The 24501-nt window shown below is 36.5% G+C and overlaps 1 protein-coding gene across 1 annotated transcript in view; it reads left to right on the top strand.

Annotated features, from left to right (window-relative positions):
• LOC149086269 (TATA element modulatory factor-like) overlaps positions 1-20969 on the top strand; it is a 76949-nt gene extending 55980 nt beyond the window's left edge. The window contains exons 17-24 of the mRNA XM_089232292.1: positions 3381-3573; positions 3862-3931; positions 9711-9803; positions 13296-13370; positions 13756-13905; positions 16448-16573; positions 19703-19813; positions 20522-20969. Of these exons, the coding sequence (XP_089088418.1) occupies positions 3381-3573; positions 3862-3931; positions 9711-9803; positions 13296-13370; positions 13756-13905; positions 16448-16573; positions 19703-19813; positions 20522-20557 (854 nt within the window). The 3' untranslated portion in view covers positions 20558-20969. The remainder of the gene's footprint in view (positions 1-3380; positions 3574-3861; positions 3932-9710; positions 9804-13295; positions 13371-13755; positions 13906-16447; positions 16574-19702; positions 19814-20521) is intronic.
• The last annotated feature ends 3532 nt before the right edge of the window (positions 20970-24501 follow it).

Genomic DNA, 24501 nt, shown 5'->3' with positions numbered 1-24501 from the left:
TTGTCGATAAAAAGTGAAAAAAGTATGGGGCCAAGGACACTTCCCTGAGGAACTCCACTTGTGACGTCTGTCCAACCAGAGAATTCCCCGTTCACCATAACTCGTTGCGACCTATCTCTTAACCACGATTCTATCCAATTCAGCAAGTTGCCCCCTATTCCAATCTCGTGTAAACGCTTCAAGAGTTTGCCATGTTGGACCCGATCGAATGCCTTCTGGAAATCAAGGTAAACAACGTCGACATTTTTGCTGTTACCCAAAGCCTTAGTCACGTAATCATGGAAGCAAAGGAGGTTAGTTACACATGACTTCCCCTTCCTGAACCCATGCTGATTATCCGACAATACATTATTCTCGTCTATCCACTTCACAAACTGCCTGTTGATGATAATTTCCAAAATTTTCGAGAGGGAGCTCGTCAAACTCACTGGACGATAATTAGACACCACTTCTCTACTACCCTTCTTAAATATCGGAACAACGTTAGCCAGTTTCCAATCTCTCGGGACGATACCCTCAGCAACACTACTCCTGTATATCTGTGCGACTGGCCCCAACAATTCATTAGCACCTTCCCTGAGAACCCTGGGATAGATATCATCTGGTCCTGGTGCTTTGCTTGCACATACATTTCTTAGAAGATTTAGGACCTCCACATCTTCCACTTGAATATCGTTGAGCGTTTTATTACCCCATGCAACACCCGTATATCGAATATCATTATCTCCATTAAAAACCGACGCGAAAAAGTCATTGAAAGCACTACACATGCCTACATTGCTCTCTACTTTTGAGCCTCCTATCGAGAGGGGGCCAACTGTCCCCTTACATCCATTATTGACGTATCGAAAAAATGATTTTGGGTCAGAGCCAATGTTATCTGCCAACCTAGATTCAACTTGCTTTTTACTATCCCTTATCGCTTTCTTCAACAGTCTTCTTTTATCAGTAAACAATGATAGGTCACCTCGTCCACTTTTATACTCTCTGAATGCTCTTTTCTTTTCAAGATAAAGGTTCCGCACGCTATCCGTGAACCATAGAGGGTGTGATGTACAAACACGCTTTTTTCGAACAAAGGGTATGACGTCGTGCAAAACAGAGGACAGCTTCGTACTAAATTCTTCCCATTGACTTACCACCCCTACTGATTCCAACCGGTCTTTGAAAACTTCCGCTAACCTTCTTCGCAAAACATCAAAGTTAGTTCTCCGAAAACAAGGAACCAGTCTTTTGTTATCAACCTCACCCGAGGAAAAGTTACAGTGAAATCTGACGATACGATGATCACTGGAAGAAAACTCTTCCCCCACCGAAACATGTTCAACTAGATCCTCAGAACTAGTAAGAACTAAATCCAAAATAGCAGTACCCCTAGTGGCTTCTGATACCTGCTGATACAAAAAATTTTCGAGCACCAACTTAAGAAAGTCTCTTTCATACTGATTTCCAGATGAAAGGTTCTCCCAATCAATACCCGGGTAATTGAAATCCCCTAGTATGAGAACCCTCTTTCGCTTACACATGTAGGAAATTTCATCATGCATTTTGGCGATATAGTTTTGATCCCTATTCGGTGGATTGTAACAAACCCCAACAATAAGCTTATGACGTCTTTTGTTCTCAAGTTCAACCCATATGGTTTCAATATCACTTCTCTGCACGTTACACTCTCTAGCCTTCAAACATGATTTCACGTATATCAACACTCCACCCCCTTTCCTATCAGATCTATTTCTCAAAAAAGTATCGTATCCGGAGATGTGTAAGAAAGATTCATCCCCATCGTTTGCCCAAGATTCTGTAATGGCTATAAGATCCAAGTCCTCCACAACTATCATAGTTTCTAAAAAATCTTTCTTGTTACCCAAGCTCCTGGCATTTATTAACACACATTTTAATTTGCCCGGTGGTTTGTTGTCAATCGAGAAGCCATCCAAGTCAGAGGTGGGTAATTTCCCGTCAGTACTGTTGTGATTATCATTAACTAACCCGCATTCCCGACTACGTGGTCTGGGAGTAAAAAAACCTGACCTAAGACTATCGTAAACCTCCCAGACCCCTCTCTTATTTAGATGGATCCCATCCGAACGAAGCCACCTATCGGTAAATGCGGGAAGCTCCAAGAACGTGACCCCAAGTGAGGAGCAAATGTCCTTCAGGCCTATATTGAATTGGTGGATCCTACTCCTATATCCCCTACTACCCCTTGGCAGCACTGGAATCACTGCCACATCTGAACCCCCCTCCCTAGCGGATAATAGTAAATCCCGGTATTCTGACAGAGACTCACTAATATTCGCTCCTACCTGATTTGTTCCCACCCACAGAATCACCCGCAAGGGCAACTTTCGGCGATGAAAAACGTCTCGAACGTTGCCAATCTTCCCCCCAGGAAGACAACAGCGCTCGAAACCCCGAAAATCCCTACACACTCGGTTCCCAAGTTCCCTAACCATAGAATCGCCGATGATTAAACCCCTATCACTATCCCCCTCTACCTCATCCACGACCACCCATTCGCCCTCTAAAATGTCGTTGTTCGTGGAGATTGCTTCTTCATCAACAGGTGGCTCGACGACCAGAGGGTCCGTTATAACCGGGCCCTCTAGCACCCTAACTTTTTCCCGTAAAGCTTCGACCTCGAGTTCCAGCCTTTTTCTGTTCTTTGTTCTTTGTTTCAATAGGAAGAAGATTCTCAATAAGGAAAGTATTAAATCACATAACAATTAACTGATATTTAATTCATCTATGGGAGGAGGAGTATTCTGCATGACTGTCCTTGTCTACAACAAGCATACACATATCTAGACAGACAGAGTAAAAGAAGAAAAAAAGAGAGGAACTGAAACTGAAACTAAAGAGTGTGAGTGGCCTCTTCCTGGAACGTCATCGGAGGAGAGAGAGGCCCCTTCTGGGTGGTTTATCCTTCATTACTCATGAACACTGCTCCTCTACTGCCCAATAAGGCATTAATGACTGGTGCAAAAATTGAGCTCCAACATGACTATTAAATTATGTCATACTACGAATGAATCCGCATCCAAGAGAACATTCATTAGCCTAATCTATATTCATTAGCAAATATCATGAAAAAAGATAGATATAGTAGAGATATCATAAGAAAAATCTTTGTTAGCCAAAAACTTGGTAAGTCGAAGTGTTCATTAGCCGAGGTATCACTGCATTAATATTTTCAATCTGTATTAATTAAACTAGTGTTGAGTATATTTATGTATTCAAATATAGTTACTCAAAATTTAATGGTTAAGCTTATGGTATGTCTTCTTCTATGCAATCTGCATTGTGGATGACTTGATCTTTGTGCTGAAGTATAACTGATAGTGGGAGTGAGAAAACTGTTCTTTGTTTGAATTTAGGTGATTGTCAGAATCAATTGTCAGTCTCTTCAGAGAGGGAGAAGTTAGCTACAGAGAAATATGTGGAGTTAAGCTCAAAGTGTAACAAGTTGGAACTACAGAACAGTGAATTACGGCAACAGAAATCTCAAATCTCGTTACAGTTGCAATTGCTAAAATCACAATTGGGAGTATTTGAAGAAAGTAAAGAAAGGTTGGTGTTTAGCTCACATTTTTTTTTATTTCCTGATAAATTATTCATGTTAATGCAAGATACTCAGAAAACTGGATGCTGTTTTTTGGAAAGAACAATCAAACATCTTTCCAAAAAATCGGCATCGTCACACAACATCCAGTTTTCTGTATGTTGTATAAACAAGTGAAGAGTAACATCATGTCATATTATTCATGTTAAAACTAACCAGTTACACTTTTTTTACCTCAGTTAATTTTATTTTGTTTGTATGTGCTCTTTAAGAAACTTTCAACTTTTTTCCCCCAGAGATGAGATGGCTATGAGTAATTTGCGACAGAATTTTGCATCTGAGATAAAGCATCTAAAAGATGAAAAAGTAAGTCTTTGTGATGGCATAAATTGAGTGTATATGTATCATTAATGATCATGAGTTTGTTTCATGAGTGTATTTTTTCCTGGTTCAAGGAAATGTTGTTTCTATGATTTTTCTAGGTGTTATTCTAGGTATGACCCTCAGATGGGTTATAAACATGCCGTATCTATGTTTTTAAAGCTGGTTCTGAACTATAGGTCCAATAGATTGCATAAAATGATTATCAATGTGCTGTGAAATGAACATTTAATTTCATGGTTATTTCTATGTTAACAGAATTGAATGCTTTTCCCCCAATTTATTCATGAAGAAACTACAGTACATGATGCTTTTGCTCAACAAAATGATCTTCAGGAATATGTGCAAACTTTTGTTTTCATTGTTATTTTCTTGCTGTTTTTACCGGCTTCTCAGATGGGGGGGGGGGATGTCCACCTCTATCTTTTTCATAAACAGATTGACGATGCCAATTATGCTGCTGAATTAAGTTCTCTTTTTCTCAGGGTGTCATCTCCATGATAGGAGGATAGGATGCAAGTAAAAATTTCTTATTTCTCTTTTTTTTTCCCCTTCTTATTTTTCCACTTTTTCTTTTAAACTTATATGCTCGATTTTCTTCATTTCTTTCCCTGTTTATCTGTCCTTTTTGTTTTGTAAACACTGTTGTAGTCCATCATGGCCTATCTTTGTAAGGGTTAGCTGGGGATGTTAATCATGCTAGATCATAGTTTCCCAACCATTTTTGTCCTATCGCCCCCTTCTTCAGAAATTTTTTTCTCCCAACGCAATCCAACCCATAGGATCCTATGTTATACCCGTAGCTTCTACCGCCCCCTGGAACATTCCATCGCCCCCCAGTGATGGGGAATCACTGTGCTAGATGGTCTGTCAAGGCTGTGATAATCTTTTCCTAGTACATAACTCTTAATAGAAGTATAATTGAAACAGTGGTTTCGAAAAGGGCACGAGTCCACGAAAGCAAATTTTCTGAAAACAACAAAAGACTGATTTGCAGACAAGTTTTCAGTTAGACTAAAGGGATTTTTATTCCTCAATACCTATTGTAATCTATATATAACTGATTTTCTGTCTGTCTGTTTGCCTACCTGCGTGTGTGCACGTGCATGTGTTTTTTTCTCCTTACAAATTTGCAATTTTAAATCAGTCATCACCAGATTTTACATATATACCAAATGTGACCCAACTGGAACGATAGGCTACTTTAAAATTTCATCAGAGCAGGGTAAATGCACAAAAAACTGTTGAGCAACAATGGATTTTAGGTCTCAACAATCACTTTTGGAACGTTTACTTTGGTTACCGTGGTTCCCTAGCAATGTGTTTCAGACGTGTATATGCCTTTACAATGATTTGCCACTTCTTTAATGCTGCCAGTATATGTATAATAGTTTATGCCTTTATAATGGTTTGTCACATTTTCAATATTCCCAGTAATGAGACTTTTTGAATAGACTTCAGAATCATCATCAACATTACTTTGAGGTTTAGGCAAAGGATGAACCCCATAGAAATCAGTGTTAAAATTGCCGATTTTACTGTAGAAATGTGGCAATTTAGTGGAGTTTTCCACCACATCGAGAATTCAATACAATTTTTAAAATTATCAATTTTTGAAATATTGAGTTCGTTTAGAGATATACGAAGCCCAGGAGAGTAAAAATGAAGTAATTAGCCGGACCTACTTTTGAGTTAGACATTCATGCAATAATATTGATTTCAACTTTTTATTTACATCTTCTCAAGCATGAAAAATAATGTCTCCGTATTGTCTTTTGAGATTCAACTGCATTAATTCATAGTTTAGGATGTTTTAAAATGAATTGTGGGCCAGTAAAGTACATCGAAGAAATTCCACAGCTTTAACTAAGAATTTTTGGAAGCTGAAACAGGCAGATATGGATAATTTGAAGTTTGGGGGGGGGGGAATCAAAATACTTAGTGTCCCTTAAAAAAGGGGAAAAATATTCATTTCTACATTTCTTTTTTCTTTAAATCTAGATTTTTTATTTCATGAGTCGCGCAGGAAGTCGCCATATTATGACATGGTTTGTATGTCCCTCAAAGAAAGGGGGAGATATCATGTGATCCAAAAAGCCTCATTGAAGAAATCCCCAGGCAGCGCCGGCTATTATATCTAGTTGTGCATAAAATACCATTTTCAGGTCATAATAGCTCTTACCATAATTCTGTAAAAAAAACAGGAAAATGGGTGGACTGATGCCTTTTTAAAAAATTATGACATGAAAAGAGCAAATACTTTGTAACATTTTTAATATACAATCAAAATTAAACCTATAACCAGAACAGGGAGTATCTACTAAAGATATACAATGGAACTATATTGAAGTATAAAAAAATATGAACATGTATATATATTCAAAACAATGTCAAAAACACTTTTATTCATTGTGTCCACCATCATTGGTTGGCCAGTTGAATATCTCATAATAAAACAGTAAGTACTCATCTGGAATACAGTAAAACATCTTGTTAAGTCATCACTCCAGTTAAGTCGTTGCTTTTCTTCAGGCCCTTCCAGCTTTCATAGACAACAATGTTATTAACCAGTCAACTGTCCAATTAATTTCTCTGAGCATTACCCGCAGTTCCCACTTTTTTTTGAAGATGCGTGTGCTTTTTCCTTTTTTTTCCTTTTCTTGGAAGTTTGAAACATTAAAATATTTTTTATAGCATGTTTTTTTATAGCTCGAATGTGTCGAGACGTAATATGACACCCCGAAAGTGGGGAGGGGGCGGTCATAATGTCCTGTGACTAAAAGAAATACTGTTGATGGATTTATGTGGAACCATAGTAGTTGAACCTTTGCTAAAAGATATATGAGTAATAAAACAGATGCATCTTCGCAAGGGAGTTGGAAATTGAAACAAAAATGATGGGGATGCAGCTTTGCAAAGCATGGCAAAGATAATAGTAATAATAATCTCAGACCTTGAAATATAATTGTCAACTCCATCTAGTGATGAGATAATAAAATAGAAGGATGGCTGTACAGAGATGGCAGCACATGTATGACAAATTATTTTGTCATATCTATGTGAAAAAGACAGAAAAGTCTGTGTGTCAGCAAATGCCGTCGTAGGCAACACCATTACATATATCAGCGACGGCAAATGCCATCTTAACCACTTGACTAGTGAAAAAGACCGAAAAAAGTCTGTACGTCGGCAAATGCCATCGTAGGCACCAACATTACGTATGGCAGCGACGACAAATGCCGTCGTAACCACTTGACTGGTTAAATCCTCGTTTACTTGTCACCAATTTTGGTTAAGTCGTCACTATGAAAAAGTTTGATAGAGAGGAACGGATTATTTTTATGGCTTCCATTAAAAAAAAGTTTTATAACAGCATTGCCATATGCTTAAAAGTCACCATAAAAGCCTATGTACCAAAATGGAACAGTTTAAGTAACGAAAGTTATGCTGGGGAAGTTCATTTGCCGACCAAGGTTTTTGAAACATAAGGGATGGTTTGAGCTAGAAGAAACCTGATTTCTGCATGGGCCCCACTAATTTAGGGCTTCAAATTTAAACAAAATATCTTTGTTGAAAAACCAGACATTGTTTCCAAAGCTTAGGTCTTCTAATGCTTATTTTTCCCTTCTCAGCCCCCCCCCCCCCAAGTCAAAAGTGGTTCCTGTGTTTGAGATTACCTTGTAGTTGTATCATGAAATACTGACGTAGAATTAAAACACTAAAATTAAATTTCATGTATATGTAAAATATGTGCAGTAGTTCTATATATATATAGTATATATTCTATATAGTAGTATATATGTAAATATGTGCAGTAGTTGTGTTGTGAAGAAAAGCTAACTATTTTAACAGTTGCTTTAGTTAGTCTAAAATAAAAATTGCTAGTATAAATCAAAGTGTACCAATACATTTTACCCAATAATTTAAGTAATAAGAGATTAAAAAAAATATTCTATTATTTTTTCTTTTGCAATCTGTAAATTTTATATTGTAATTTTGATTCATATTTTAATAAATGGTGTATTATTTTTAATTGATACAATTTTCACAATATTGCACACTGAGACTGATGGCACTTTGCTTAAGTCGTCACTTCTCTTAAGCTGTCATAATTTTTCGGTAACATGGAGTGACGACTTATCAAGGTTTTACTGTATATCGTTGAAGTTATTAAATGTCCTGAATTTTTTTGGAGTTTATTGGGCACTTATCAGTGTAGGCATAGTCAGTAAAAAGCTGAATAGGGTCAGTTTGTTTTTTAGTAAGTCTGAAAATATGGGTTTTTAAACTGTCTATATATTCGTAGATCTTTAATATACCTTTGTTGTTCTTGACACATTCAAACATGTGGTACTTGGAAATATTGAACTCTTAATTTCATTTAGGAACTTTATTCCCCAAAGATTCTGTAGATAAAACTTTCTTCTTGTAGAATTTACTCCACCAACCTTTAAAATCAACAGAAAAGTTTTCCTCGTGTAATACACTAGTAAATTTTCAATTTTTACCTGATTCTGCTAATAATCCTATCTAATATGCCATCTTTGCATATTCTATTCACGAGTATATGCAAGCACTCTTTCTTATGTGTCTCTTTATCACACCAAAGTTGCACAGGGGAGAAAAGAATGACCACTTATTGGGCAGTATTGGACAACTTTATCAACTTGTGCAGTCGACACTAGTATCATCAGATATCAAATGACAGTGTTGTGGTTTTGGCCACCACACGCATCCAAAAATAAATAGAGGGTTTTTCAGTGGGAGGTATGTTATTAATTAAAAAATGTATTTATTAATAAAAGTGCAAACTTCATTTGGCCCTCTTTTACTAAATGGCATAAGCGATATGTTGGTGTTTCCATTTTCTCAGTGTGAATGCAGAAATTGTACATCCACAGTTGTCTTAAATGAAAACCTCCTGTACAGGTATACTGTATGATGTAAAGGGAGGTTTTGCATATAGTCAAAGTAAATACAGGCAGCATTGTCTTGTGTTTTGCACATCTCGCTAACTTTCTTCATTTTGTTGCAAAGTGTTTTTTTGCTTTGCATTTATGCACTAACAACTCAGCAGCAGACATGCTTTTTTGCATTATTATTCAAAAAATATGTTTTAGTTTTTGGCTGAGTTCCCCTCATGTCACACACACGTCTTTTTTTTTAGGTCCGCCAAACTCATAGCCAAAGTTTTCAGTGAAATACTTGAGATAAAAATCCATAACTTACCTTAATATCTTAGTATTTCTGCCAAAATAAGGAATACATTGGTTTGATAGTTAGATCAGCATTTAGGTATTTAATATTCCAATTAGAATTTGCATAATGAACTTGCTTCACAGGAAAAGATTCAATTATGTTCATGGATTTTTTTACAAATGTCTGCTAGAATAGATTTGATTCTAGAGCATTTGCTCTTACCTCTGCAACACTAAAGAAACTAAAGTACAATGAAACAACACAGAACAATTAATTCTGGGATTGCCATTGTTTTATTTCACTGAATGACCACATGGTAGCACTAGCAAAAATATTTTGAAAAAGGCATGAATCCAGGACTGATGCATCTTTCAAAACAAACTCTAAATTCAGTTGCCTACTAAAGCCATGCTGAACATCGAATTGGTACCCTTTTCATACAAAACCGTGTACCTAAGCCCACAGAACATAACTACACTCATTACTCATTTTTAAAAAAAAAAATGTGACTGATGCCCTTTTCAAAACAACTCATTGAATTTCACATTATTTATTTATCAAACAGGAAAGACTTGGAAGTGAATTGAAAAACAGCTTAGAGCTTCTCAAAGAGGAACGACAAATAGTTCGAACTCTGCAAGAAGAACTGAAAAATAAGGTAAAGCAATGAGTTTTAAAGCAATTATTCTTTTTTTTCCATAAATTATGAAAAGGTTGTCTTAAATTAAAGGAAAACCAAAGTACAATAGGACTCTAATTATCCGAGCTAATGTGGACCAGACCTAACTCAAGTAACTGATAACCTTACAGAATTTTGGTGCTAAATGAAATAAATAAAGCCATGAATGATGGAAATAATGTTTTATGCAATAGTTATTTGCAATTACTGTAAGTGTAATAAAATGATCAGATAAATTTAGTAAAGTTACATGAAATACTGCAACATACAGGGTGATTATAATTGTTTGTTTTTGAAAAGGCTATAAAAAAAGAACCATTGGTCAGAATGACCTGATATTTCACTTGAATATACATGAAGCAATGGGATTTTGTCCGGCAAAATAAAACCAAATAGTTCAAAAAATTTACCAATAGATGGCGCTATACTCACCATAAGATGCTAATTAAAAGACATGACATGCACACCACACATTGTAATTGGGATAAAAGGTGGGGAACATGTAGTTCATGTTATTCTCTGTGCCGAGAAGGTCATCATGACGTTATTGAAGGATTGGGCTCTGCTTTTGAAAGTTTTTACAAGAACGGTGACTGTGTGGAATCTGCATTAAAGAAATTCTGGACATTAAAGGGTATTAGAAGCGGCTTTGATCCAATGTTTGCAAATGGTCTAAAGAAGATGATTGCTGAATTCGAAGAGATTGGTTTATTTGACATGCAATGTGGCAGAGGGAGGAGTGCAATTACTTCGACGTCAGTGGAGCAAGCAGCAGCCCGAGTGGCATGGTGGTAAGATGCTCGTCTACCATCATGAAGGTTGTTGTCAGGGTCCCGGGTTCGAACCCAAAGGTAGGATATAGATAAGATATTTTCCCTAACGAACTCCAGGCAACTACCGATAGGCAGCGCCTTCACTTCCAACCCATCTTACTAATGGCAGTAAATTGCAATATAGCGATATGGCCTGAGTTGGTGTTTGGTGAAGTAGTAGTGGAGCAAGCATTGCAGGAAATGTCAAGCAGTGCTAGGAGAATTGGCCGAACTTTAGACATGCCTGTCAGTACGGTTCGTAAAATTTTATGAAACATCCTGCAATGCTATCCACACAAAATTACACATGTTCAAGAGTTGTTTCCTGCGGACCTGCCAATACAAGAACATTTCGCCCTGCAATTTCTTGCTCGGATGGAAGTGGACCATGCATGGCCATGGAACATTTTTTGGACATACGAAGCCCATTTCCATCTCCAAAGTTCTGTCAGTACACAAAATTTGAGGATATGGGCAAGAGAGTATCCATTCTAAATATAACCATTTCCTCTTCATTCTCTATGTACCGGCACTTGGTTTCCGACAGGGATCTGCTTGCGAATGCAATTGGTTTATCCATCTGGGAACATTGCAGCTCCTCGTTCATTAATCACTTGCATCACATTCCAGTGTGGCATATAAGTTTTCATCGAAGGTTGCCAGCATCGTATGATCAACCACTCTTGCCTTAATTAAAGGCTGCTTTTTTGTGATGGACCCCAGTTGAACATAGTCTCAGACTTCAGAAGGTTGTGGAGTGGTTCAGCAATATGAGCGAGGTTAGGGATGTATTTTACTATAAAATTCACCATACCCAGAAATCTCCTTAGCTCTGTGATTGAGGTTGGGTCTGGAAAGTTTTCTAGACATGCTCATGACAGAGAAGACTGCATTGTAGTGCCAACTACACTTGGAGTTTGAATTGTTCTAGAAATTTGTGGACTCTTTCGGAAAAAAACGCTTTCCAGTCCTGGCTCCAACATAACACTGGCAACTCTGATGAAATTGCTGTGTTGTACTGATATCAAATTCATGGCTTCACATGTGGGAAGCCCCAGGAGTGGTGACAGTTCTTGATCGACTATAACAAAGTCCACAGTATGTCGCAACCCAGTCTTAGGGTTATGTACCTCAGCTTTACATGACCCGCTTGCGATAAGCTCTAAATTATTCCACATTTTCAGTTTGTGATGACACAGCAAAACATTTGTATTCGGTGATACTTTTGACCTGGGTAATAGGTTGATGGATGCCCCTGTGTATAACTGGAACACCACTCTTTGTCGTTGACATGGAGAACACACTTTGCAGAATGCGTATTTACTGAAGACACAAATTCTACATAATCATTTTCCATCCGGGTCATGCCCGATTTGCTGGATCTGCTTAGCTTTGGATGATCGCCTTGCTTGTATCTGACCCTTTGCTACAGACATGCACACAGTCTCAAAATGATTAGCTTTGTTGCATTTTTTGCACACGTACTTAAAAGCAGGACAAGATTCCTTTCTCATCGGATGCTCAAGCCTGCAATATTTGCATTTATAGCTTTTATGATCTTGCGAAACTCTGGTGGGATTTTGACTGCATACACCTCAGCAGGTGAAGGCAGGACTGTACTCTCATGTATGGCTTTGTTTGCTGTCCTACAAACATCAATGCATTTCTCAAGTGATAGAGACCTGTGCTTAACAAGCTCTTCATAAGTATTCGAATCTCGGATTCCGACAACGATTCTATTTCTAAGTAGTGAGTTCATACATTTGTCACAGTAGCCGCATACTTTAATTTGGCTTCTAAGAGCTGCCAAAAGTTATCGAACAACTCACCTTCGTTTTAGCTTCTTTTATTGAAGAGGGCCCTCTCATACCGTCTCGTTCAGCTGGCCAATTGCAAAAGCTTCAAACTTCTCCAAGATCTTGGACACCTTTCGATCATCATCTTCGGACACGAAATCCAGTCCATCATAGAGTCGCATGGCGTCATCATCTAAGCACAAGAGAAGAAGTGCTACTCAATATGGTTCTGGCTGGTTGTCCATTTGACAGAGGGTGAGGTAGTTGCTTCATCTTCCAATTCAGTGCAGGTTCTTCTCTGAGTGCGAGACTTGGTAGCTGCAAACTGTGGACAGGCGGTGGCCGTCTGCTAATTGGTTCACTCTGTGCTGCTTCGGTTATGCTCAAGCAATTCGGCCTTTTCCCTGCTCTGGAGTTACAACACCTCTGCCACCATGTTTAGTGATGTGATGCTACATCGATTACGAACGAGAACATGACTGAACTTTAATGATGATCCAGCCAAGACATATGTTGCCATAACAACCAAGCCGACATTTGAATGCCATTCCGCGACTTGTTATAATAATAATGATGATAAATTAATAACATGTTCAACATCTTGGATAACCCAAACTCTGTTAATTGATGCCCAGGTAATCTGGGTTCTACTGCAGTTTTATATCATAGATTTAAGCTTGGAAAAATATCTATTTATTCAAGGAAAAACCTTTTAACCTACATGAAGATATTTGTTGATTCAGGAAGTATGCGGGTGGGTATCTGATAGGAAATGGAACATGCAAACATTTTGTCCATAATTTCTTTCATTATTATTTAGTGTCCAGAATATTTTTGTTAAGAAAATCTCTTTCTCTTTTCAGGAGAATATATCTCCATGCCCATCACCAAGTGCCTCTATGAAAAGTTCCGTTGAAAGTATCAACAATTGGGGTCAGGTAAATACAGTTTTCTCCCTAAATCATGATTTTTTTTCTTTAAAACTTGTTATTATCATAATATTTATTTTTTTCCTTCATCTGAATACTAATTGAAGAATATTATGGTCATATTATATGTGAATCAGTGATCAAACTTTGAAATTTACATCTCGGGAAGCTACAGGAGCGTCCTAAATTTTTTTAAGAAAAAATATTGAGTAATACGCTTTTTCAAGTACTATGTGTGTGTTGGTAGAAATGACCACTTGCAGATTTAAAAAACTCAGGAGATTTGCTATAGTAATAAGTTTGAATATCTATTAACCTATGCATTATTTTTTTTACCTGTAGATATGAATGATTTTAGTTTTGCAAATGATCTTTATATTTTCATGAATTACAGGATGATGTTCTGGATAGGCGGCTACCCACTCCAGTTGGTAACCAGAGGATATCTGTCTACGATTCTCTTAGGATTGGATGCCAAACATCTATATTGGAAAACCTGCAGTCACAGTTGAAACAGCGAGAAGGAGAAATAGCTCAGTTACAGGTTTTAACAACTTTAATGACCATAATGATTTTTTCATTTGTTTGTCAAACAAATGCGAAGAGACCTTTTTGAGAATGAAACGAGCATTCTATTAGCTTTTTTTGATCACCACTGAACAATGTTCAGAAAACATCTGCTGATCAATGAGAATTTTGAAATCTGTGACCTAGTTGCATCCGGGGTAATAATACCATTCATAAGTGAGACGTGGGTTGTTCCAATCAAAATGAGCGACCATGCACTTATCAACACTAAAGGTCATGTTCCATTCATTAGCACATACTGTAATCATATTCAAGTTCGTCTGGAGCATCTCCCTATTGCTTGGATTCCTAACAACCCCCATTAGTTTCATGTCATCTGTGAATTTGATAATAATTCCAATCTATACCTTTATTAAGTTTACCGATAAAAAGTATGGGCCCAAGGATACTTCTTTGAGGTACTCCATTCTTCACACCTGTCCAATCAGAAAATTCCTCATTCACCATAACCTGTTGTGACTTATCTCTCAACCATGATTCTATCCAATTCAACAAGTTGCCTCCAATTCCATGGAAACGTTTTAAGCATTGGGTAGACCCATTTGAATGCCTTCTTTAAATCAAGATACACAACGTAGACATTTTTGCCTTTTCTCAACGCCCTAGTCACATGATCATAAAAGCAAAGGAGACTGGCTACACATGACTTCCCTTTCCTGAATCCATGCTGGTTTTTTGGTAATACGTTATTCTTGTCTATTCATTTCACCAGTTGCTTTTGGATGATGATTTCCAAAATTCTCAAGAGGGAGCTCATCAAACTCATTGGACGATAATTTGATGCAGTTTCTCTACCTTTCTTTTAAATATTGGAGCTACTTTAGCAAGCTTCCAATTCCCTGAGACGATACCCTCAGCAACACTACTTCTGCAACTGGCCACAACAGTTCATTAGCACATTCCCTAAGAACCCTAGGGTAAATAAAAGGGATAATAAATGTATAAACAAATATGTGTGTGTGGGTTTGGCTAACAATTTTTTCAGTTGGTATGGATGCATATGCTAACATAACACTGCCACTTCGTGAGCTGAATGTTCAAGCCAATCATCATCATCAGATTTATTGTTACTTGTGCCTGATGAATTTATATTCACCTCAGAGTAACATTCCAGATGTACCTCTCTTTTTCTTTCAGAAATCTTTTGAACCATTTTGTTTAAAATGAAGACTAAGCTACCAAAAGATGCATTAAAATAAATAAATAAAATCAAAAACCTAGAAATTAATGTTTCTAGTGCACAACAGTAAAACTCATTCAATACCAAACTAAACATCCTAGATATTATAGGAGCTAACAATCAACCATGTTTTATTATGATTTATTATTCTGTGCTTTCATTTAGATAAATGAATGTTAATAAAAATATTCACAATATCCTGTGCATTCTACATGTATGAGACAGAAATGAGCTGAGCACATCACATAGAACAGTGGTTCTCAACTTTACGAAGTCCGGTTGATTTTTGTGAGTGGAAGGACCGGTCATACACAGACTGATGAGAGTTAAATGAGGAAAAATGAAACAGAATGAAATCTCTGATGTCCCGCCGGTTGAGAAGCACTGATATAGAAGAATACCTATGATCCCGATTGAGTTAGGTGCTTAATGTTTAAAATATAAAGTCTCTTCAGTTTCTTGTCTTCCCGGGAATTCTCATTCATCCAATTGTGAAGCTGTTAATTTCAGCCTTCTGTTGGTTTCTGTCCTTTATATATTGCTTATAGATGTAAAAGTTATCTTTAAATTTTGGACAGTACCTAGAATGAATTAAACAATTTTCCATAGATACCTATGCCAGGGGTGGGAACTCTGCGCCAATTGTGCCGCACTGCGCCAAAATTAACATCTTGCACCATCCTGCTCCAATAGGGTATTTTCATATTTTTCTGCACCAAATAGCGAATTTTGCTTCAGTATGCCCGGAATTTCGGAAAGGACGTCAAAAAATTTTTGTTCCTGCTTGCCGTGAAATGATTCTTTGCGAAAAGAGATTGCTTTATTCCACTGTACTTCAACTAACGCCGTATTTAAACTATCGGCCCATCATCAGGCTTTCCATCGCGAAACCCCAATAATATCCGTGATAGTTAAATCTGTTATTCAACCAATTTGGTCCTCCCTTCCTCGAAATGCAAGTAGTCCCCCCTCCGAATGAAATTTCTGGCTACAGGGCTGAACCTATGGTAAATCACATTTTGGCTAATGAATGTGATTCCGGAAAGAATTATCTTCATCAGTTGAGGTATTATTTTACTGTAATGGTAGGCTACACTGCGAGGAAAATAAGAGCAGCACTCAAATGATGTTTGCTCATTAGCTCTGATTGATAAAGCTTCATAATTATTTTATTTGCCATATAATTTCATTATTTTTCATTTTTCAATTAAATTATCTAATTCATGTACCATTATTGACACTGAATATTTTGTAAATTGCTGTATCAAAAAGTTTTCTTATGATTAAGCTCTGGTCTTGATAATTTATTTCTTTGAAGTGTGAAATCACAAAGCTGGAGAGAGAAAGGGAGTCACTTGCGCAGGAGCTCGTAGAAGTTTCGACTCAAAATGAAGGAATGCAAGAGAGAATGAACAAACTAGAAAGCACAGAGAAGCTTTATAAAGTGAGTGAAATATTCATTAATTTCTCTTTAATTAGATGTTATGATTACTAAAATTTTCTCTTTGCGTTCTGGAATTATTCATAATAAAAAAATACATTAATGACTGCAGCAGCATGAATTTTCTTTTCAGTTATTTTAAAAATAGACATTTATGTATATACACAACGTGTTGAGAGCATCATACCATGACAACAATTTTTGTTTCTATGAATGTCAAATCAACATGAAACTTTCAAATATGTGAATAAAAGAGGGCATTGTACTGTATCATCAAAAATATTACCAATGCAGTTCTCTACCTCAAACAACGGCTATGAAAGTGCACGAAATTGTCCCTCAAGTCACATACAACACACTAAACTGGAATAGGGAGGTGACTACCTTCTTAACAGGACATGACCCATTCCCTATATATTTACACAAATGGAAACGCCACCGAACAGACAAATGTGCCTTGCAGTATGGTGGGTACTCCAGTTAACTATGTCATAGAGTGAAAATTTACAAAGCATCTACACATGTACAAATATTCCAAAAACAATAAAAAACAATGATTCACTTAAAATAATCAAGAACAAAAACACAGCAGCACGGATTATAAGCCTTGTCAAATATATACACGCCAACAAAAAACAAAAAATCTGTCCACCAGATTAATAAAATAATTTTTTTAAGCTTTGCAAAAATATATAAGGGAAAACAGAAATAAATAAAAACAACAACAAAAATCATATCCACGTGACTGCCGCTACTAATATGTAACTATTACATATACAAGATATAGCATGTACTAACGGGACCCGAACAAGAATTTTTATGACATTCCCGTAACAATGATGTAAATGTGATGACCACAATTGTCCTCCAGTCAGCTCTTCTAGCAGGGGTGCTAGGCAGGAGGACAGGAATGGTTGCATAATAATCATTACATGTAGTTTTTATTTTATACTAGCTTACCCGTCGCGCATTGCTGCGATCTCAGAAGAAAGGAAATTCAAGGGAATGAAGGAAAAGAAAAACAAAATTAAAAAAAAAAAAAAAAAAACTATGCCAGAAACCTTCATGGGACTGTACTCAACAACTTCCCAAAGTTTCCTGGCGATCGGATTAATGATGTAGTAATGCATAAAGGACAAACAGACATATATTTATTTTTATATGTATAGATGTATTCATTTTTTTCTTTAATAAATATAACCAGCCAGAACAAGTCACCCAAAACAACAAGACCGAAGATAATCCTTAGCTAAGGCTTTCTCCAGACAATCCCAACTTTAAGCTAATCCCACATTGTTCACCAAAATAGGTTTGCAGCGAGATGACTTGGCCTGGCAGTTATATATATGAATGTGTATGTGTATTTCCCTTTCCTCTATTCAAGTTCTTCATGCATTTCATGTCCACAACACATGTGCTCATATTGTCATATTTATGTGGCTCACCAATAAGGTGTTAAGCGAGATGACTCGCTCCGATGAATATTTTATGTTTCACAATAAGATTCTCATTTCGTTTGGTTTTTTTTTGTATCGTGTGTTTATAAAATGACAAGTGTAATATAACAGATGAGATGGAATGGGGGCCCCCCTCCAATTGCTTTTAAATATATCTCCATCCTAATATGTGTACATTCATCCGTCGTAACGAAAACCCAGAAACTTTTCTCCAACTCCCAACCCCATGTTGTCTGTAATCACCACAAAATCTGTTAATCGTGATAGTACCCAATTGGCCAGGAAAAATTTTATAAACATTTCGTATCTTATGGTTTTTTTTTGACACAAAATAAAGTGTTCCAGACTTTGCCACGAAGCTGGGCTGGAAGAGATCTCTGCAACGGGATAAGTCCAGTGGCAAAGTTCTAGCGTTCATTCATTCTGGTCTCTTATTCTAGGGAAAGAGAAAAATTATTTCCTGTTGGCATACAACAGTTTCTGCCAGCATTCTTTCGGGCCGCTGTGGTGGTCGAGTGATCATAATGACAGACTCGCATCGTGGGGATCCGGGTTCGAACCCCACCGTCACCGCAGTGGTGGTCGGCTGAAGTTGGTTTCCTGTGGTTCCCAACTTCAACGCGCAAATGCGAGCCGATCTCCCCATTAAAAAGTCTCGCCACAGAGAGCAACACGCCTACAACGATAAATTATTCAATCATTACACTTCACTCACAGTTAGAAAAACTGGTGGCAGATGGCAGCACGCCACATAACAAGCATTACACAGGAACAAACTTCATGTCAGGTTTCACTACACGTACACACACATTCCCGCATGTACCAATTCGTTAGAGGTTCCGCAGAGGAATATGGACGAGGTGCATGTGTGGTTTAGTAGTAGCATTCTTTCAGCCCTACAACGATTAGTTATTCAATCATTACACTTCACTCATAGTTAGAAAAACTGGTGGCAGATGGCAGCACTACACATAACAAGCGTTACACAGAAGTAAACTTCACTACACGTACATTCCCGCATGTACCAATTCATTAAAGGTTCTGCAGAGGGATATGGACGAGGTACATGTGTGGTTTAGTAGTAGTATTCTTTCAGCTGTGCAATGCTTAGCAGTAAAAATATTGCGTCCTCAATGCAAATAGGTCTGTGGATGCCTGCCGCAAGTTTGTCTCATTTGCTAATGATTTTTCTTCAAAAGTTGGCCAGGAAATGGGAAAGGATAATAGCTGTTGGCAGTAAATTCAAGAAATACTGGAAAATGTCATCCATCATGCTCTATGGACCTTGTACCAAGAGATTATCACATCAATCACATCTTTGATTCCCTAGACGTTGCAGGAACTCTTCACAAAATGAGGTAGTCTTGAGACTGGCACCAAAAGACTTTGCATTCAAGATCCCCAATTTTTACTGGCAGGGTAATAGACAACTGGAGACTCATCTGCAAAAGGTGTTTGATGACAACAGGGATTATTTCAAGGAATAATGATATCGGTCATTTGCTGTATGCATACAATTTTGTTTTTGACAATCAAAAGCAAAAAAACGTTTTTTGGTTATCTCTCAATTGAAAGTAGTTTTATTGATGTTCTGTACCTAGTTGTATGAAACTGTGAAAATGATAGATATTTTTTGCTCATTTTTCTTGTTTAACTATACATTCCATTCAAACAGGATGTCAATCAAAGGTATGACACACTTCTTCAGATGTATGGTGAAAAAGTTGAAGAATGTGAAGAGCTTAAGCTTGATCTTACAGATGTGAAAACAGCTTATAAAATACAGGTGAGGTTTTTGGTGATCTTTTTGGTAATCCTTTGTGACATTTTCTTCCCTTAGAGCAGTGCTCACCAACCTTCATAAAACTGCAGATCAGAGAAAATGGTTGAAAAATTTTATAGACAGTCAAAAATGGGAGAATTAATTTGGGGATCGCCGGATCGTCACAATTTGACGACAGCAAAAAATAAATAGAAGAAACACGTTGTGGACCAGCAAAAAATAAAATAAAAATAAATGGGAGAGATAATTTATAAACTGGCAAAAAAAATTGGTAGAAGTTGTTTCAGGACTGGCAAAAAATAAATGAATGGGATAAAGATTTTCAGACCAGCAAAAAAGTAAATGTGAAAAATTATTTGTAGCCCAGCAAAAAAAACAAGTGTAATAGAGAAATGATGCTACTATCCACTGTGTGCTTTGTAGCATATTGGTTAGCACATTTGTGTAGAGACAGGGTTTTTATTCCCTACAGAGACGTAAATTTTCTTTTTGAAATTCATCTCCTTTTGATATCTAGTCATTCATACTTTGTATGAGCAGCCTTGTTTTCTCTTTATATCAATTCTGTTCTCTTTGCTGATATTTTCATATCCGCAATCTCTTTTTCATATTTTTGTTGAATTTTAAATTGAACCACAGAATTATATTCCTTTTGGCCAGTTATGGTGAAACAGCCTGTATGCATCACATTGTTTTTGTCTTTTTATTCAGATTGAAGAGCTGCTGAGCAGTAAATCTATTGACTGAAGAATCATTCACAGTCTGATCAAACCTGTATATTAGAGATGCGAGTCATTCTTAGGATATTGCAGTGCAATGGGGAGAACTTTTTTTTTCTTTTGCAAATATTTTCTCAGGTTCAAAGTTCCACACACATATATATATACATATACAAGTATGGTGAGAATGTGTATAAAAAAATATTGTAAAATGTGTAAAATAACAGGTCTATTAAGAAATAAGCTATTGTACACTGCTTTACTTATTATTGATGTGTATAAAATTTTAACTCTATGAGGTTTTTTATTCTTTTTTTTTTTTTTTTTGAGGAATGTTATTTTGGTGTTGGAGGGTGTGTTAAATCATATAAAACATATATTTAGTTCCATAAAGTTTGCATAGCTGATCTGCATAATAAAAATAAGCACTGGGCAATGGTAATCGATGTTATTTTCTTGCTTTGTTATATTTTCTGAATACAAATTTCATGAATAATGATTCAGTTTCTTAACAATTTTTTTCTCATATCATATGCTTGAAATTTGGTAAGTGTGTTGCAATTAAAATCTCATCGCTTTTCCATCTCTTTTTTTTATACTGCTTATCATTTCTTTGATTGTATAGGGTATCTGGATTTAATGTTTCTAATTTAAAGCAGCAGTTAAAAATCAGTAATACCATGTAGGGTGGTAATATTAGAAAAATTTGGCTGCCCAACTATGAGAGTTTGATGGTAAATTTTCTGAAAGCGTTATGCACGCTGCCGTTGTTACTAGCAAGCAAAGAATGCTGTCACCCCACATAAAAGAAAGTGCAATTTGTTCTAAGGAGATGTTAACTCTCATTGACTGTGAACCTGATTTCCTGTTAAGGATAATTTTTTCAGATGACACAATATTCTGTGTGTCCAACAGTGTTAATAAGCCAAATTTGAGGCTCAGAAAATCCCAATGCAATTTTTGAAGCACAAAAAACAATCTTAAAATCAATGTGTGGTGCACGCTTTCAGGTGGTATGGTCATTGGACCATTTTTCATCCAGGAACAAAAAGAGCACATATGGAAAAGCCCTGATTTTTTTTACTAAAACTTGATAGATGGGGATGCCTTTGATTTATGTATATGTTACTGGCAAAGTGCGGCAATTCACGACGGGTCCAGCTGTTCACTAATTGGCCAAGAGTTTTGGCCTAAGTCCGAATTGCAGAAATGATTCAGACCTTGGCCAGCCATTTCGTGTAGTGGCTGGAAATCCCTGGCTAAAGCTCGATGTGCTGATATAAGGCAGTCCGGTAGGTGCCAAATCCATTTTTTTTTCAATTGCTAATGTGTGATACCTGGCTATATATAGCAGCTGTATTGGATTAACTCCATGTGATGAGAGAAAACAGATCTGAAGATGTGCTACAAACTAGTCCACCAAATTGTTTATCTACCATCGAGAGTACCTTTCTTCGAAATCATAAACAGGCGAGTTAACCTATGCAGGCATTGCTTCCAAATAAGAATACCAATGGCCAGAAGAGATTGCTTTTTACACGGATATAGATACCATGTGATGAGAATATGGAAGTCTTCCATCAGAACTTGTATACGCCTCCTACGTAAGATTTGCTTCCACTATTGAGGATTTCGACCTGACTCCGTATGCGAAGTGCTTCATATTCTGACTATTATTTTTATTTTTTTTCTTCCAGTATAAGTGCATTTCATGCCATCTGGGGTTATTGTAAATAAAATAAAAAAATAAATAAAATAAAAATAACTATAAACATAGTTTTTTCTGCCATATTTTGGAGAAAAAATGATTACCACATTGTGACTGCGGATTGATGGGTTTGAATAACTAATGTGGATATAATTATCATGAGGAAATACTCCAACTTGATGTGATCCCAAATCATGTCTTTTGTTATCGAACTTTGGCCTGCCCCATCACCAATCGGCTAATTTCTGGCTTTTCAGTAACATATATATATACATACTTTTCTCATCCTTTCCAACTTTTGTAAAGTGTAGGAGATGATTATAATTAGGTATGTTTAATCTGGACACCATGTATATATTGATCGTTTTATTTCTTATATACAAATATTGTCATTAGAACGTATTTCTTTATTTCTTTTCAATATGCTTTGATTCACTTTTACATTTTTACAATAGGTCCACTATTTTACATGTAGAGCCAAAGATCTAAAATGTTTAATTTTAAGAAAAAAGATTGATTTGTGCAGGTAATTGTCACTTCAATCGGTTCTGCAAAATAATTATGTAGGATGAAATCATGTAGAGCAAATAAAATCTAACTTGAGTAAGATATAAGAGTGGTTTCTGTGGAAGGATTAAAAATATAAAACATTACACTTGCTAGCAAAATTGATTATTCAAACTTATCAGATTAATTTCATTTAATGACTGTATTTTCTCGTCACCATGCCACCACCTTGTTGGACAAGTTGCCTGTTGTGGCCTTTGTATTTGTATTATATTTTTCAATCAGATGATAAATTAAATGTTTAGGCACATACATTAGCATGCAGATCTTGTAATGTACGATCCCCCGCAGTGGTTCTAATCCATTCATTGGTACACAAACTTCCTTTGTGTTCCTTTTCTTTCCTCTGTGTTTATTGAAAAAACCAATTCCCAGTGGCCCAATTCAAACAACTCAAGAATCGTTCTCAACACTACAAATTACTGAACAACCAATTGTGAATGCTTACCTTACATGATCCGCATGCTAATGTATACACTCCTTTGGATCTCCACTATCCTCAAGTTTCCAATGAAACAGCTGAAATTCTTCAGATGGGCAGCATTCTTTGTGTCTCAAATAATTCCAAATATCTTTGACAGGTCATAACAATTCTAGCCAAATTTGGATAATTTTTTTTCTACAGTAGTCTCGAAAATTAGCCTAAGGTTCCAGATAATCTGAGGGAATAGAATTTTTCGAAACTCCTTTTCATTCTCTCCTATTTTTTTTTTTTTTTTAATACTTTTCCTATGAACGAATTATTTCAGTTAGAAAGGATTTTGATTTGATACCTTGGCTGGGGTCTTGGTGGAATTCCACTTCCTTCCACCAGAATTTTCCATACAGGCTCCTCCATAGTAAATTTAATGTGCAACAAAAAATAATGAAATTCATATCAAACTTCCCCCCCCCCCACCCCATCAGCTTCCTTTATAGATCATGGTTCTTGGCAGCTCTAATCTCCAATGAAGTAAGCAGTTACTGGTTTTTTTGGATAGTTCTCTCTTCAGTTTTCAGTAATCCGATTGAAGTAATGATTGAAGATTTGTACCATTGTTAGCCTATTGTTCTACAACGGTGTAAATCTCTTTAATCATTACACTTCACTCATAGTTAAAAAAATAGATGGCAGCACTATAACGAGCATTGCACAGAAACAAACTTTACATTAGGTTCATAATACAGACACTTATTTCAACATGTACCAGTTTGTTAGACGTTCCACAGAGAAATGTGGTATGTGAGTCGCATATGTGGTTTAGTAGTAGTAGTAATCCGATCTGGTCTCAATCCTGTTCACCTCAGATTATCAAGGCTCTACTGTATTACAATTCTGATGGTACTGTGAATGTGTTTTGAAGAGAGCTATTTGTTTCTTGACAGCTTCATGAGAGTGTGTAAACACAGTTTATCGATGGCCTAATGAGAGGCTCTTTAAACAATCATGTTCGTTTCCTCTGTTTTCTAAAGATATTCATAAGCTACCTCTGTTGATTATGCGTTCTCGTCTCCAATGTTTCTCATCCACATTCTCAAATCCAACAAATTTCTTCATGTCTTTCATTCCCAGGATTAAAATCATGAAAGTCTAACTTCTTGCTGAATTTCAATTTTGCAATTTTTTAAAATAAATTTTCCAGTCCATGTTATAACAAAAATGCGTAGACACACATACATCATGTAAAGCAAGGGATACATGTATGCACTTGGCAATG

This window comes from Pholcus phalangioides, unplaced genomic scaffold (assembly GCF_987345545.1).
Source record: "Pholcus phalangioides strain wild (caught in Gottingen) unplaced genomic scaffold, Ppha-v1.0 ptg000005l_1, whole genome shotgun sequence".
Lineage (NCBI taxonomy): Eukaryota > Metazoa > Arthropoda > Arachnida > Araneae > Pholcidae > Pholcus > Pholcus phalangioides.
Note: the sequence above shows the minus strand (reverse complement) of the source record. Positions and strands in the feature narration are given on the sequence as shown.